Genomic DNA, 14,598 nt, shown 5'->3' with positions numbered 1-14,598 from the left:
ACAAACAAAATGCCTTTAAGTTATACTCTACTTCTAGTCTGTGTCAGGTTTTTAGTGCATCTCCTACCAACCCCCAATCATGCACACACCAGTAATCTCTCAACACTCAGGAGGCTGGGACATGAGAGTCACAGGTTTGAGGCCAGCCTGGACTTCATAGTGAGTTCCAACCTAACCTAGGGTACCTAAGGAGACCTTGCCTCAAAACACCAAAAAGTGAAATATATGAATAATTTGTATATAGAGGGTCAACCAGATGTTAAAATGAGCCATATGTGGCTATATACTTTAAAAAAGCAACAAATGTGAAAATCATTTTGTAACATTCAAGGTTCAGCAAGAGCTCCTTGCCTTCTTAGCTGTAATTTTATTTTGTCCTGTATCGTTGAAAAGAAGATTGAAAAAAGCAACACAAATAGTCCAGGGCTTAGGGAAGTACTTAATATGTGGTGCTTGTCAACTGGACACATGTGACAGTGAACGGAGTCATCCCTGCTGTCTGGCCCCTCATAGACCCCACTAAGCACCCCTGGTGCATAACTAAATACATTTACACACCTCATGCTCCAAACCATCAGCAGTGCCTGACATTCTTAGAGTTTTTAGAATTCTACATGTAATCCTAGCTACTCAAGAGACAGGTCTGAGGGTTTCAGTTCAAAGCCAGCCCAGGCAGAAAGGTCAATGAGTCTCTTATCTGTAATTAACCAACAAAAAACCACAAGTGGAGGTGTGGCTCTAGTGCTAGAGCGCCAGCTTGCAGAAGAAAAAGCTAAGGAACAGTGCCCAGGCCCTAAGTGCAAGCCAGTACCAGCACAAAAGACCAAAATAAAAAAGAATAACCTAGTCTGGAGTAGATGGTCATTCAAGATAAATTATTTAAATTGTAGGTAAAGAGCTTCAGCAAAATAGACAAAAGATTGCCCCCCCCCCCAAAAAAAAAAACAACAGGCTATGCTACCTACTCTTCCTAAAGCTTTGCAAATGGTGCTCTTTTTTTTTTTTTTTTTTTTTTTTTTGCCAGTAATGGGGTTTGAACTCAGGGCCTGAGCCCTGTCCCTGGCCTCTTTTTGCTCAAGGCTAGCACTCTGCCACTTGAGCCACAGCACCACCTCTGGCTTTTTCTATATATGTGGTACTGAGGAATCGAACCCAGGGCTTCATGTATACGAGACAAGCACTTTTACCACTAGGCCATATTCCCAGCCCGCAAATGGTGCTCTTGGTGGTCATGCAGGGGTGGGGGTGAGGTGGGTGGAGTCCAGAACGGACCACTTTCAGCAAAGTTTTGCAACCCTGACTGCAGCCCATGTGGAGGCAGGAGTATCTGTCTGTCTCCAGGACACATTGCTGAGATGGTCAAACAGTATTACTGGATGCCTATCCCACTATTAGAGTCTTGTGCACATGGCCTTTTAAAGGTCATGTGACATTGCAGATCATGTCAATAGGCATAGACCACCACATACCTCCAAATTTAAGGTTTGGGAAGTAAAATGGTTTGTTAGGTATTATGAATTTGGTCAGTGTGAGCATATTATTAAGGTATTAGGTAAAATTCTTTTTCCTCTAAAAATAATAATAGGGGCTGGGAATGTGGTATAGTGGTATAGTGATTGCCTAGCATGCATGAAGCCCTAGGTTTGATTCCTCAGTACCACATATACAGAAAAAGCCAGAAGTAGTGCTGTGGTCAAGTGGTAGAGTGTTAGCCTTGAGCAAAAAGAAGCTAGGGACAGTGTTCAGGCCCTGATGAGTTCAAGCCCCAGGACTGGCAATAATCAAATAAATTAAATAAATAAATAAATAAATAAATAAATAGAATAGAATAGAATAGAATTGTAATGGGGTCCCCCTAAGGGAGGGGACCACAATGTAATGGGGTCCGAGGGTGGGGCATTCCCCCATACCTCCAAGAGTCCCACTCAGAAACAGTCTCAAGTAAAAAGTATACTGACTGGCCAGGGTCACGGCCCAGACTCAGGAGCATTTGTAAAAAGCAGGCTAGCCAGCCAGGGCCGCAGCTGGGACCGCGCGCTCCGGGCAAACACCACATGGTCAAGCCTGCCACACGCAGGTGGCCAATGAGGTTACAACACTTAGAGAGTATGCCAGGTTACACGCAGGTGGCCAATGGAGTTACAGTCTGTCTCACAGTATCTGTTTGAACCAACCTATCATTCTAGTTAGAATTGGCGCATGGATTGGGCGGGGCTCACATGATGCAGGTGGATATGCCTACTCATAGGAGGGCACAGGTTTAACCTTGAACATTGCTTGAACCTTCATGCCTCAGGTGGTCAAGTAGTTTACACAATCTTATCACAGCGAAGGGGAACTTCCCTGGATAGGGTGGGGGAGATCTTAGTGAAGATGGAGTCGGTTTCTGCTCTCTTTAACTAATCTGAGATGGAGTCAGTCTGACACCCCTAAACAGCCAATGATGGCACTGGACAGATCTAACCTCCATATTACAGAATTATTTTATCAACAAAGTCTGTAAAGAAAGAATCTTCTCATTTCCTTCCTTCCTTCCTTCCATTCTTCTTTTTTTTTTTTTTTTTTTTTGCCAGTCCTGGGGCTTGAACTCAAGGCCTGAGCACTATCCCTGGCTTCTTTTTGCCCAAGGTTAGCACTCTACCACTTGAGCCACAGCACCACTTCTGGCTTTTTTCTGTTTATGTGGTGCTGAGGAATCAAACACAGGGCTTCATGCATGCTTGGCAAGCACTCTACCACTAGGCCACATTCCCAGCCCCCATCTTCTCATTTTCTTCAGACGTACAAAAATTCTTTGCAGTCAGTCCATGGGTTGAATTTTTTTGTTTATCTTGTTGTTAGTCAACTAAATTTTTTTTTTGGCAGTAGCTTTCTGTAAAAATTAACAGACTTTCAAGCAGCTGGCTTTTAAGCACAGATGAAACCCTCTCAAAGGAGAAATCTCATTCATGTGGTAGTCACACTGAAAATGGTTTCATATCCTACAAGATAGTCCACTAAAGACATTTTTTCCTACCGCAAAAGTATAATAGCAAAAGAAAGAAAACTGAATGAATCTTAGTTAATATGCTCTGTTTCAGGATATTTGGGTGACATTCAGGATTTGCAGAGAACCACACATGTCTTTGAGCCCCAGGCACTGAGCTAAAAGTTAGAAGTTCAGAACTGACCCACAGTCCAGAGGTGGTGACCAGAAGAGTCAAGGCCCCTGGGGCTTCCACGAGCATTGGCTTCCACATGCTCTGTCTGCTAATCCTGATTCTTCACCAAGAAACACTTACTGAATGAATACATATGTCTCTTAATGTGCAGAATGTCTTAGTACAAAGTGCCTCCTTTAATTTTTTTTAAGGTGTTGTGTAACGGACCAGGAACATGTGTTCCTATCTGCATATCCGCCCTCCTGCTTGGAATCCTCGGGATAAAGAAGGTGATCCTTGTCTACATTGAGAGCATCTGCCGAGTGGAAACGTTATCCCTGTCTGGGAAGATTCTATTCCATCTCACGGATTACTTCATTGTTCAGTGGCCAGCTCTTAAGGAGAAGTATCCCAAATCTGTGTACCTTGGGCGAATTGTTTGACCAATGGCAACTACTTCTTTAGAATTTTGCCATCAACAATATTGACTTAACACACTTATAAAGGCTTCTGAAAGCCTTAACAATTGTTGATGATCAAGAGTAAAATAATATACAAATAACTCACTAGAGAAACTGAGATGCCAGAGTGATGGTACACACCTGTAATCCAAACACTGGGGCAGCTGAAGCAGGAAGAATGTGGGTTCTAGGGCAACCTGTACTACATAGCAAATCCCCATTTAAGAAGGGGGGTAAGAGGGAAGAAAGGAGAGAGTAAGGGGGTCCTCTCATAAAATTATTAAAATGTTAATAAATAGTACATATCAAATATTTATGGCTCTGTACATCAAATTTCTTCTTAGGTAAAAGTATGAAACAGGGCTGGGGATATAGCCTAGCGGCAAGAGTGCCTGCCTCGGATACACGAGGCCCTAGGTTCGATTCCCCAGCACCACATATACAGAAAACGGCCAGAAGCGGCGCTGTGGCTCAAGTGGCAGAGTGCTAGCCTTGAGCGGGAAGAAGCCAGGGACAGTGCTCAGGCCCTGAGTCCAAGGCCCAGGACTGGCAAAAAAAAAAAAAAAAAGTATGAAACACTACCTGCAAGTTTTCATACAAAATTTTTTAGTATTTTTTTCCTTAATCTAAGTTTATATGAAATAGAAAAAATATATGTGTAGATGAAATAAAAAGCAACATTTCCTATCCTGTGGATTTTTGTTTTTGCCAGTCCTGGGCCTTGAACTCAGGCCCTGAGCACTGTCCCTGGCTTCTTTTTGCTCAAGGCTAGCACTCTGCCACTTAAGCCTCAGCACCACTTCTAGCCTTTTTCTATATATGTGGTGCTGAGGAATTGAACCCAGGGCTTCATGTATATGAGGCAAGCACTCTTGCCACTAGTCTATATTCCCAGCCCGGCTTTTGTTTTTTTAAGCAGTATTCTGCATCATTAAAATAAAGGTTATTTCTTCATTTCTTATCTGATGCAGTAAGCTTTATTTCCCATGTGGAATAATTGATGGTCCTGCTGAGTTCTTCTGCATGAAGGAAGCGGTTGTGTGAAGCTGGCTTCATGACAGCTTGCACTCCACAGGCTTCTCAGCCCTTGACCATGAACAAGTATCTTTCATTCTTCAGTTTTGCTTTATGAATTGTTTGCCAGACTATAATTTAATTGTTAGAAATAAATTGAAAGGCCCAGGGCAAGTGGTGTATGCCTGTAATCCTAGCTACTCGGGAGGCTGAGATTTGAGGATGGCAGAGGCAGGAAATTCTTTGGGACTCTTATCTCCAATAAACTACTCATAAAAGCCAGACATGGCCCAGTGGCTCAAGTGGTTGAATGCTCTCTTGCCTTCAGCAAAAGAAGCTCAGGGACAGTTGCCCAGGCCCTGAGTCCCAAGCTCCAAGACTGGCAAAAAAAAAAAAAAAAAAAGGTGTGATCTTGCCTGGTGCTGGTGGCTCATGCCTGTAATCCTACCTACTGAGGAGACTGATATCTGAGGTTCCTGGTTCAAAGCCAGCCTGGACAGAAAAGTCCATGGGACTCTTATCTCCAGTTAACCACCAGAAAACCAGAAGTGGCTCCTGTGGCTCAGTGGTAGAGCACTAGCCTTGAGCTCAGGGACAGAGCCCAGGCCAGAGTTCAAGCCCCATGACTGACCAAAAAACAAAAAAAAAAGAATGAAACACCATCACCCAAAATGATATAAAGTGAACATGCTGAGGCTGATCAAGGCTTTCTTGTTTCGTAGAATACCTCCTCTGTCGTCAGGGCAGTGACTTAGATTTTGTTTAGAGAAACAAGCAGGAGATGTCTCAAAGGGTGACCATAATTTTGTCTACACTCATGCTGTGCCAGGTGGTGCTACTGCTGATGCTGGCTGATTTCAGTCCTGGAGTTGTGGAACTAGAGGGGTCTGCTTTGAGATTCTTATAGGGGCCTAGTTTCCCCAGGGTGAATTTATTCACCCATTCATTCATTCCTTCATGTGTGTGTCCGTGTGTATGTATGTTGGTACTGATGCTTAAATTCAGAGCCTTGGCCTCTGACTTGGCTTTTGAAAACTTTTCTCTTACTGGAGAATAGTGCTCTACTACTTGAACCACACCTTCACTTCCACCTTTTTTTTTCCCATTTCCTGGAATTCATTTCAATAAATATCATATAAATCATGTAAATGATCAGAGGCACAGAGGCTTTGTGCCTTTGTCTTCCTCCCCTTTGGTCTCACTCTGTGTGCATGCCCCTAGAGTCCTGTATAATTTATTAATGTCCCTGACTTCCACCTTTTTGCTGGTTAAGTGAAGATCAGAGTTTCATGGACTTTCCTGCCTGGTCTGGCTTCCGCCCTTCTGTACCATTCAAAAGACAACCCTCCAGTCCCCACACAAACTAAAGGCAGGAACTGGCGTGGGATCTTTTCCAGTGTCTCTTAAAACACCAGGAATTTAAAAAAAAATAAAAAGCATCCTCAATTTTTGAATATAAAAAAAACAACACCAGGAATGCACCATTTTATGAGAAATGAGTCAGCTCACAAATGAGAAGCAAGCAGGAGCATCATCCTGCCCACACCTGCTTTCCTGAAGACTCGCATCTGCAGCTCACGGTCCTCAAAAGGTCTCCGCAGCTTGCCAGGTCTGAAGGGCCAACTGTTTCAAATACGGTGCCCCAAAGTCTCGGCAGGAAGCTTAGCCTGGAACTCAGCAACCCAACACCAGGTCAGCACAAGGAGTGTGTGCGGTTTTCAACTCTGAGTAAGAGGTCCAGCTATAAAGCCCATGACCCCAGCTTCCACTTACGAAAGCAGCTTAAAACATAGCATTCGTGTTACCTTCCCATGTTAGATGGCAGGTTCAGATTGGGAGTCAAGCCTCCTTGCTATTGGTCAGTACTTTACATTTTCTGAAAAGCACTATCTGCAGTGTGGTATTAAATACCTTTTAATGGATGATAAGAACATGTTCAGAACATGGCCAGAGGTGCTAAGGAAGCTTGCCCTTTTCTGTTCAAGTCAGTGTTTGTGGTGTTGTGGGGCTTCTTCAGTCAAAATGAGCAGACACCTAAATTGTGTCTGCCCTGAACTTTCTTCTGTAAGGACCCATCAATCTAGAATATCTCAAAATAAATTGTTATCAACTTTCCCCTCAGAGGCTGTACCCATGCTAGCCTAGTAATATCCCCAGCAACAAGCCTGAGAATCATTTACTAAACTTTTTGCTTCATTTTTAATGTCACCAGAATTTTCCCTTGCCTCTTCTTCCTCTTCTGTCTTTAGGATTACTTTTGCTGTTCATCTCCTTTATCCTAATTCATCTGATTATCATTATCCACCCTTTTCAGTGATTGTGTTTATTGTTTGTTTTTCTTGAGTGCTGAGAACTGAACCCACAACCTTGCTGTATGTTAAGCAAGTACTCTGCCAAATCCCTAACCATAATTTAACACAATTTTCTTGTTTCATTAGCACAATTTTTAAGGAATGGAAGCACAGAGTGATTAAAATAGCTTATGTTACATATCCCAGACTGGTGGCACACATCTATAATTCCAGTCCTTTGAAGAGGCTACAAGAGAATGATCAAGAATTTGGGACCAACTTGGACCACATACCTAGACTATGTCTCAAAGTCATTTGGGCTGGGAATATGGCCTAGTGGTAGAGTGCTGGCCTCGTATACATGAAGCCCTGGGTTCAATTCCTCAGCACCACATATATAGAAAAAGCCAGAAGTGGCACTGTGGCTCAAGTGGCAGAGTGCTAGCCTTGAGCAAAAAGAAGCCAGGGACAGTGCTCAGGCCCTGAGTTCAAGGCCCAGGACTGGCAAAAAAAAAAGTTATTCACTAGATACTATGTTGAAAATGAACTGTACAACTTGTGGGTGGGGACAGGAGGGAAAAACTGGGAGAGAGGGAGGAAAGGGGTGATATTGTGCAAAAAGAAATGTTCTCATTTCCTGACTTATGTAACTGTAGCCCCTCTGTACATCACCATTATAATAACAATAAAACAATTTTAAAATTATCTAATTAGAAATTAACAGAACCAAGATTTGACCCAGGATACTTTAGCAGGATTTCCCCTCCCTGCCTCTCCTTGCCCCCTTGTGTTTTGCTTGCTGTGGGCTGAACCATTGCCCTCATGCTTGGCTAGTTCTCTACTTTAACAGCTACATTAGGTTTTTAAAGTGAAAGGCTAGAAAGGAAGTAGGTGGGTGCCATGATGAAGTGGGGATACAGGGTATTCTGGACCGAGATTCCAGGGAAGGCCTATGAAACCGGAACATTTTAGCTGCGAACTAAAGAGGACTGCCTGAAATATTTGTCCTTCTTCTACTTCTTCCCTTTGGCTTTTCCTCATCTCCCAGTTTGAGCTACCTCTTCTCGTAACACCTCTGCAGATAAACACCCATGCATCAGAAGTTACCACTGAGTGTGAAAGAACTCTCCACTCTCAGTGAAGAAGCCACACGCCAGCAAAGGCCTTCCCGCCTCACTAAGCCAATATGACTGAGGTGAATTGTACTTTTTTTCACAGTTGGTTTCCATGTGCTTTTCTGCAATCATCACTTGGCTCTTTCTCCATGCAAAGGAGGAGCTTGATTCTTCTGCCTTCAATCAGAACTGACTTTGCCTGAATCTGAATTTGCCTGTCCACTGGAATACAGCAAACATGACATTCTGACTATATCTTGTCATGCTTGTTCTCTGAAGGTATGCCTGTCTCAGAACCCCATTGGCACTCCAGGAAAAACTCAAGCCACCTTGGGAGAAGCCATGTAGAATTGTCCAGTTGCATCTTGCTGCAGGCTGGGCCACCTCAACTGCTAGATATGAGTGCAGAAGACTTCAGATGACTCCTGCCTTGACACTGTGTCACTCCCAGCCTTTCTAGTCTTCCCCAGTTAGGCTCAGCTGCCACTAGCAGAGAAAAGCCCCCTGTGTGCACTGCTGATCTGCGGAGTCCATGGGCAGGCATGCTTAAATGGTAGTTGCTCACCAGCACGGAGCTGTGTTGCAAAGCAATACACAATTAGAAAAAGAACCTTTCAGAAGAAGACAGTTTCTTCAAAGTTTGGTTACATCAGCTTGCTTTTAGAAAAGGAAGCAATTTTTTACCCCACAGCTAATGGGAGATAGATTTCTATACCTTGAATAAGGGAAGAGTGTTTCATTTTGGTTTTTTCTTTTTCTTTTCTTTGCTTCTTGGCCTACATGTAGCAAGTAGACAGGAACCGGTGGATTCCTTTAAGTGTTTTAACCATGTACAGATGAATAAGCAAATGGTTGGACTTGCTTCCTAATCTCTTTTCCTTTCCTGCATAACTAGAATTGGTTTCCACTCTAATAAACTTAAGCATTTAACCAGAAGTCATGTGTCATGTGGATGACGATTTGCAGCAGGAATGCCAAGCAGGCAATAGGCTGAACACAAGCATTTAGAACCCCAGCCATTCTGAAAATACGGACAATGATCCTGGTAGGAAAGTGTCAAATCCTTTTTTCCATTTAACTTGTCATCCTTTTTTTTTTCTTTAACTCCCTCCTAGTTTCTTGGAATAATGATTCCAAATGTACTGACTGTAAAGAGAAATTTAAGTTTTCAGGTTAACTGTAGTGATTGAACTAACAGTCATCTTTCTGTGACTTGGAATCTGGCCACTGTCCACATTTCTAGGCCCCCACATAGACTGCCATTGTGTAAATCTCAGAATGCACAAGAACCAGACTGAAGAAATGTCAAGCCTCAGCAGGAGGGAGGGGAGATTCTGGAATGACAGTCTCGTTGCCAAAAAGAAAAGGAAAAAGTTTCATTCTTCAAAGAAAAGGCAAAAGATAAACAAGACTTTTATGGACATACCATATACAGACCTGGCAGATACTTAGCAAAGAATAAAGAAAACTGCCCAAAATGTTCCCTTATTCAGTTCCAGTCTGGCAGGCAAATTGAAAGAGGTGCAATTTTCAAAAGTTCCCTGAATTATGTAGACCTAAAACGGCGAGAGGCATTGAAAAGGGCCCATGCTTTGCTCCATTGAGGACACAGTAGAACAAACTGAATCTAATACAGCCAGACAGAGAGAGATCCTTAAGATGTTCTCCTAGAAACCTTACAGCAAGCTAAGGGGTTAAGTCACAGGTGAAGCAGGCCTGGCCACAATGGCACCTGGATGGACCGTGTATATACCAGGAATGGTCACTATACAAACCCGCCAGAATCTCTGCTTTTTGTATATGTGTGAGGCCTTTCCATAACAATAAGTTCCTTTAAGAAGTCCACGAATTGCCTGGGCCTCCATGACTCACACCTGTAGTCCTAACTATTCATGGTTCAAAGCTAACTCTGGGCAGGAAAGCCAGTGAGACTCTTATCTCCGTTAACCACCAAAAAAGCTACAAGTGGAACTGTGGCTCAAATGGTACAGCATTAGTCTTGAACACAAAAGCTCAGGGACAGCACCCAGGCCCCGAGTTCAAGCCTTAGGACTGAAAAAAATAAAATAAAATAGATTTATTGATGACAGGTAAGATAAAACTGGGCTTTAAACGAGAAAATTCCATTTAAGAAGTACTTGTATTTCACGTGTAACTCATGGGAAAGAAAAAAAAAATCTGTTCAAATCTAATTTCTGATCCTGGATAGGTTTTTCTAACTTGAGTCCTAGGCCATTTCATACACTACTACCACGTAGGAAAAGTCACCTTCCCCTTTATCTGCCTAAGAGCTTTGCTGTTCATTGTTGAGTAAATATTTACGTGAGAAGACCTTTACCAGAGGCTCAAAAGCTCTGACTCCCTTCCAAGGCTCTCCTTTCTCCAAGGTCACACTCACTTAACCCTGAGCCAAAGACTGTGATAACCCAGGTCACCTCTGTTGGCCATCAAGGTTAGAATTGAGGCTGACTCTAACTGTGAGCTGCTGCTGGAGAGACTTCCTGGGAAAGGCCACGGGGCAAGTGAAGCCCTGGGTCCTGGCTTTGTGAATATGTTTAATCCTGGTTAACTTCCTTCCGTGCCTTGTGCATGCCAGGCAGGTGCTCTACCATTGAACTCCAACTCCAGTCCTTGGCATTCTTAGCACAGACTTTTACAGCGCTGCCCAGGCTAAGCTCAAATTTCAGTCCTCCTGCCTATGGCTCCCAAGGGCTCGAATTATAAGCATGAAACACTATGCTGGGCTTAATTGTGTTGAGCTTTCACTTTTTGATGTTTTAATTTTCTCATCGCATAACATAAAGGATTATCCTGGCAGTCCTTTGATTGACAGTTAACTACTGCCACTGCAGTACAGTGACCATCTCCATCATGTACTGAGAGCTAGCAGCAAGCCAGGTGCAATTAGCACTCTATAGACCTAGACGCCTTCAATGCTCAGACCCAGGCCACAGGGTCCCCACTCATTAGAGATGCTCATTTACCACCAGGACTGCAGTACTACCTGCCTCAGTGGGCCCTTTTGTCTCAGAGAATTCAACTGAGCCAGACCTGGGTCTGAGAGATGACAAAATTTTTCTGGCAATGGGGAAGGATGTGGAAGGAGCTAGGAACTGCAGGATGGAGCCAGGTAGACATGTAAGGAAGTGAGACCTAGCCTTAGAACACAAAAAAAAAAAAAAAAAAAAAAAAATTTTTTTTTTTTTTTTGGCCAGTCCTGGGGCTTGGACTCAGGGCCTGAGCACTGTCCCTGGTTTCTTTTTGCTCAAGGCTAGCACTCTGCCACTTGAGTCACAGCGCCACTTCTGGCCGTTTTCTGTATATGTGGTGCTGGGGAATTGAACCCAGGGCCTCATGTATAGGAGGCAAGCACTCTTGCCACTAGGCCATGTCCCTAGCCCACCAAATTTTTTTTTAATGAAAAAGAGAATGCAGCCTTGCTTGTGTGATTTGCCTCAGGTGGCACAGTTGGCTAGTAGCTGAACCAGAGCTGAGTCTCATTTTTAGAGTCCCATCCCCTCCCTTCCTAGGCCCCCCACATCACAGTCCTCAGAATCTGCTCAGAACCTGCAGGCCCCTGTGGCTCTCTTGAGACCCAGTGTGCATCCTGGAAAGCTGTCTTCCATCTGTAGTTGCTTTTCTGCTCTGTGTGACTTTATTAGTGCCAATGGAGATTGTGGCCCGCAGCAGTGGGCATACTAGTCCAGAAACAATTACCATGGGGAGCCGACTCATCAGAAAAGTATTTGATGCAAGGGAGGACAGTTAATCCCAGGATTTCACTTATTCTGAACTTCTGACCTACAGCTGCAAGGCCAACAAGAGACTAGCAAGAAGATAACCTCACTAGATTTTAACTTTGGTGCACAAGTGTTTGGCCAGTCCAATCAGTATGTCTTTGTTTATTTCCTTTAAACTTTAAAACCAGGAAATAGCTTCTGCTATACTAAGATCTCCACCTTCACTCCAAGGACATCCTGAGGCCCAAAATAAAACCTGGCCAAACAGTGTCTCAACTACTCAATTACTACTCAAAAGGAACATCAGCAAAAATACAGGTAATTTTTAAAAAGTAAATTGTGGAAAAAAACTATAAAAATATTAAAGTATTTGTAGAAGGCATAATTGGATGTACTTAATGCCAAGTTGTCAATTTAGTTATGTTTTGGATCCTAACCACTAATAACTAAAGTTAGTAATAATAATAGCAGACAACATGATTTAGTGCCAAGGCACTAAATAAGTCTCTTACAGATATTAACATTAATTATAAGATAAATAGTCTTGTAGGTATTAACTCAGTCTTCATGATGCCCTTAGGAAATGCCCTTAAGAATAATTCTTACTATTCTTACCTATAGATGAGCAAACAAATATAGAGAAATAATCTTGAAAAAAAGATTACACACAAGTGATTTACAAATCACTATTTTTAATAGAAGAAATAGGAAATAATCTAAATTGCCAAATATTTAATCAATTATTATATGTCCATATAATCATGCAACAATTAAAAATCATGTTTTGGGAGGCTGGGGAGTATAGTTCAGTGACACTGCACTTGCCCTAGCATATGTGATGCCCTGAGTTTAATCCCCAGCAATACACACACACACACACACACACACACACACACACACACACACACACACATCATATTCTTAGCTAGGTGTTATGGTATGTACTTGTAATCTCAGTTATTCTGGAGACTCAAGCAAGGAAGACCACATGAGTACAGGAGTTTTAGACTGGCCTGGGAAAACATCTACATGATGTCTAATAATAATAATGATGATGATGACACATTCAGCATCCTCAGCTATTAAGTGTAAGGTCCATCCCTGGAAGGCTCCATGCAGATACCCCCACCTCATTAAGTCTCCACCCAGTTACCTGGGTAAGCAGCAGACCTGAAGGCAGTTACCTCTCCTTTCCCTGAGGTCGCATCCTAATCCACCTGGCCACACCCCTTGCTCCTGCCCTAGATATAAGGCAAGGCTGGGTAGGGGTCATCCCTTCTCCCCCTTCTCTCCCTTCTCTCCCTTTTCTCCCCTCTCTCCCTTCTCTCCCCTCTCTCCCTTCTCTCCCTTCTCTCCCTTCTCTCCCTTCTCTCCAGCTATGGATCATCTCGGCCACGAGCCAGCAGTTCGGTAATAAACTTTCTCTCCTGCCTGAATACGGCGTGGCGTTCTCCTTTACTGGCTACCTGAGGTGCCAGACTTTGAAGTCAGGCCCCACCATGTGAACCCCATTTTAGAATCGAACCCTGAGCCAATCAGATTTGTACCTGTGTTCTAATCTTGCTTGCACAGCTGATTGTTGTAACCTTGTTCTTTGCCTTTATAAGCCCTGTGTAATCACAGCTCGGGGCTTCCTCCTAACCTCTGCTGTGTCGGTGGGTAGGACGAGGCGCGAGTTGGCAGCTCGTTAAATAAAGCCTTGCCTTGCTTTTGCATTTCGGAGTGTCTGAATCTCGGTGGTCTTCTTGGGGGTGGTCTTGCGGCTTGGCACAATATTTGGGGGCTCGTCCGGGATAGCCCCAGAGACCCCGAGATCCCAGACTCCGAAGGTAAGAAAACAGCGCTGTTCATTTGTCTTGTCCTGTAATTTGTCTGTTTGTCTGTTTTGCTTTTGCTTATACTTGTAGGGCGCGAGTCAGTTTGGTTTTTGGCTGGAACTGACCAGGAGGGCCTCCTAAACAAGACTCAACCCGCCCACCTTGTACTTGGGTCTGCTCCTTCTGCTTATCTAGCAGGAGGTTGTGGGCCAACTCGGGTCCACTCCTTCTGCACCCTTGCAGGAGGTTGTGGGCCAACTCGGGTCCACTCCTTCTTGCAGGAGGTTGTGGGCCAACTCGGGTCCATTCCTTCTGCACCCTTGTAGGAGGTTGTGGGCCAGGACTGAAGGAAAAAAAAAAAAAAAGAGGCTCTTATGAAACAAGCAGCCGGTAAGCAAAGGGCGGCACCTGGTTTCAGATTGCCTGAGCTTCAGTTTTTCCAATGCAGATAAAAGCTAAAATGTTGTGTTAATGGTGGGTTAGTAAAAAGGCTTTGGGAATCAAGAATACATTTCTAGATAAGAAATTTGGAAGTAAGATTGTCCTAAATAATTATCGCAAAGTGAGAAAAGGAGAATTATGGCTACCAAAATGTTTAATTGCCATTCTAGCTTCTTTGTAGTTTTTTTTTTTTTTTTGTAACAGTTTCCAGCAGGCCCACAGAGAAGCACAGGTGATTCCTACAAGTTTGTCAAGATCTAATTCTGACCCTTAATAAGTTCCAGGTAAGAGCGCATGCTTAAAAACTACTTCTGTGTGGACCATCTTGTTGCTTATAATTGGAGTAAAGTGGCCCCTTATAAGACTCATTGATCTGAATCTGTGGTTCGAAGCCAGCCCGGGCAAAGAAAGGTCCCTGTGAGAGACTTGTCTCTAATCAGCCAGCAGAGTGCTGGGAACGGAGTGGTGTGGAGCTCAAAAGTGGTACGGTGGCTAGTCTTGAGCTGGAGAGCTGAGGGACAGCACTTAGACCCTGAGTCCAAGTCGAAAGTCACTCCTCCTGGGACAAAAGTGATGGAG

The 14,598-nt window shown here is 43.6% G+C and overlaps 1 protein-coding gene across 3 annotated transcripts in view; it reads left to right on the top strand.

The window, feature by feature from the left end:
- Alg14 (ALG14 UDP-N-acetylglucosaminyltransferase subunit) overlaps nucleotides 1-4,187 on the top strand; it is a 76,663-nt gene extending 72,476 nt beyond the window's left edge. For 2 of the 3 annotated variants that reach the window (XR_007211685.1, XR_007211684.1), the window contains exons 4-5: nucleotides 3,353-3,951; nucleotides 4,171-4,187. Coding sequence is in view for 1 of the 3 variants with exons in the window: in XM_048352007.1 (XP_048207964.1) it covers nucleotides 3,353-3,583 (231 nt within the window). In the remaining 2 variants the exon portion in view is untranslated. Of the gene's footprint in view, nucleotides 1-3,352; nucleotides 3,956-4,170 lie in introns of those variants that run through there. The other variant, XM_048352007.1, reaches the window with a different exon arrangement.
- The last annotated feature ends 10,411 nt before the right edge of the window (nucleotides 4,188-14,598 follow it).

Source organism: Perognathus longimembris, chromosome 7, assembly GCF_023159225.1.
Source record: "Perognathus longimembris pacificus isolate PPM17 chromosome 7, ASM2315922v1, whole genome shotgun sequence".
NCBI classification, from domain to species: Eukaryota; Metazoa; Chordata; class Mammalia; order Rodentia; family Heteromyidae; genus Perognathus; species Perognathus longimembris.
Note: the sequence above shows the minus strand (reverse complement) of the source record. Positions and strands in the feature narration are given on the sequence as shown.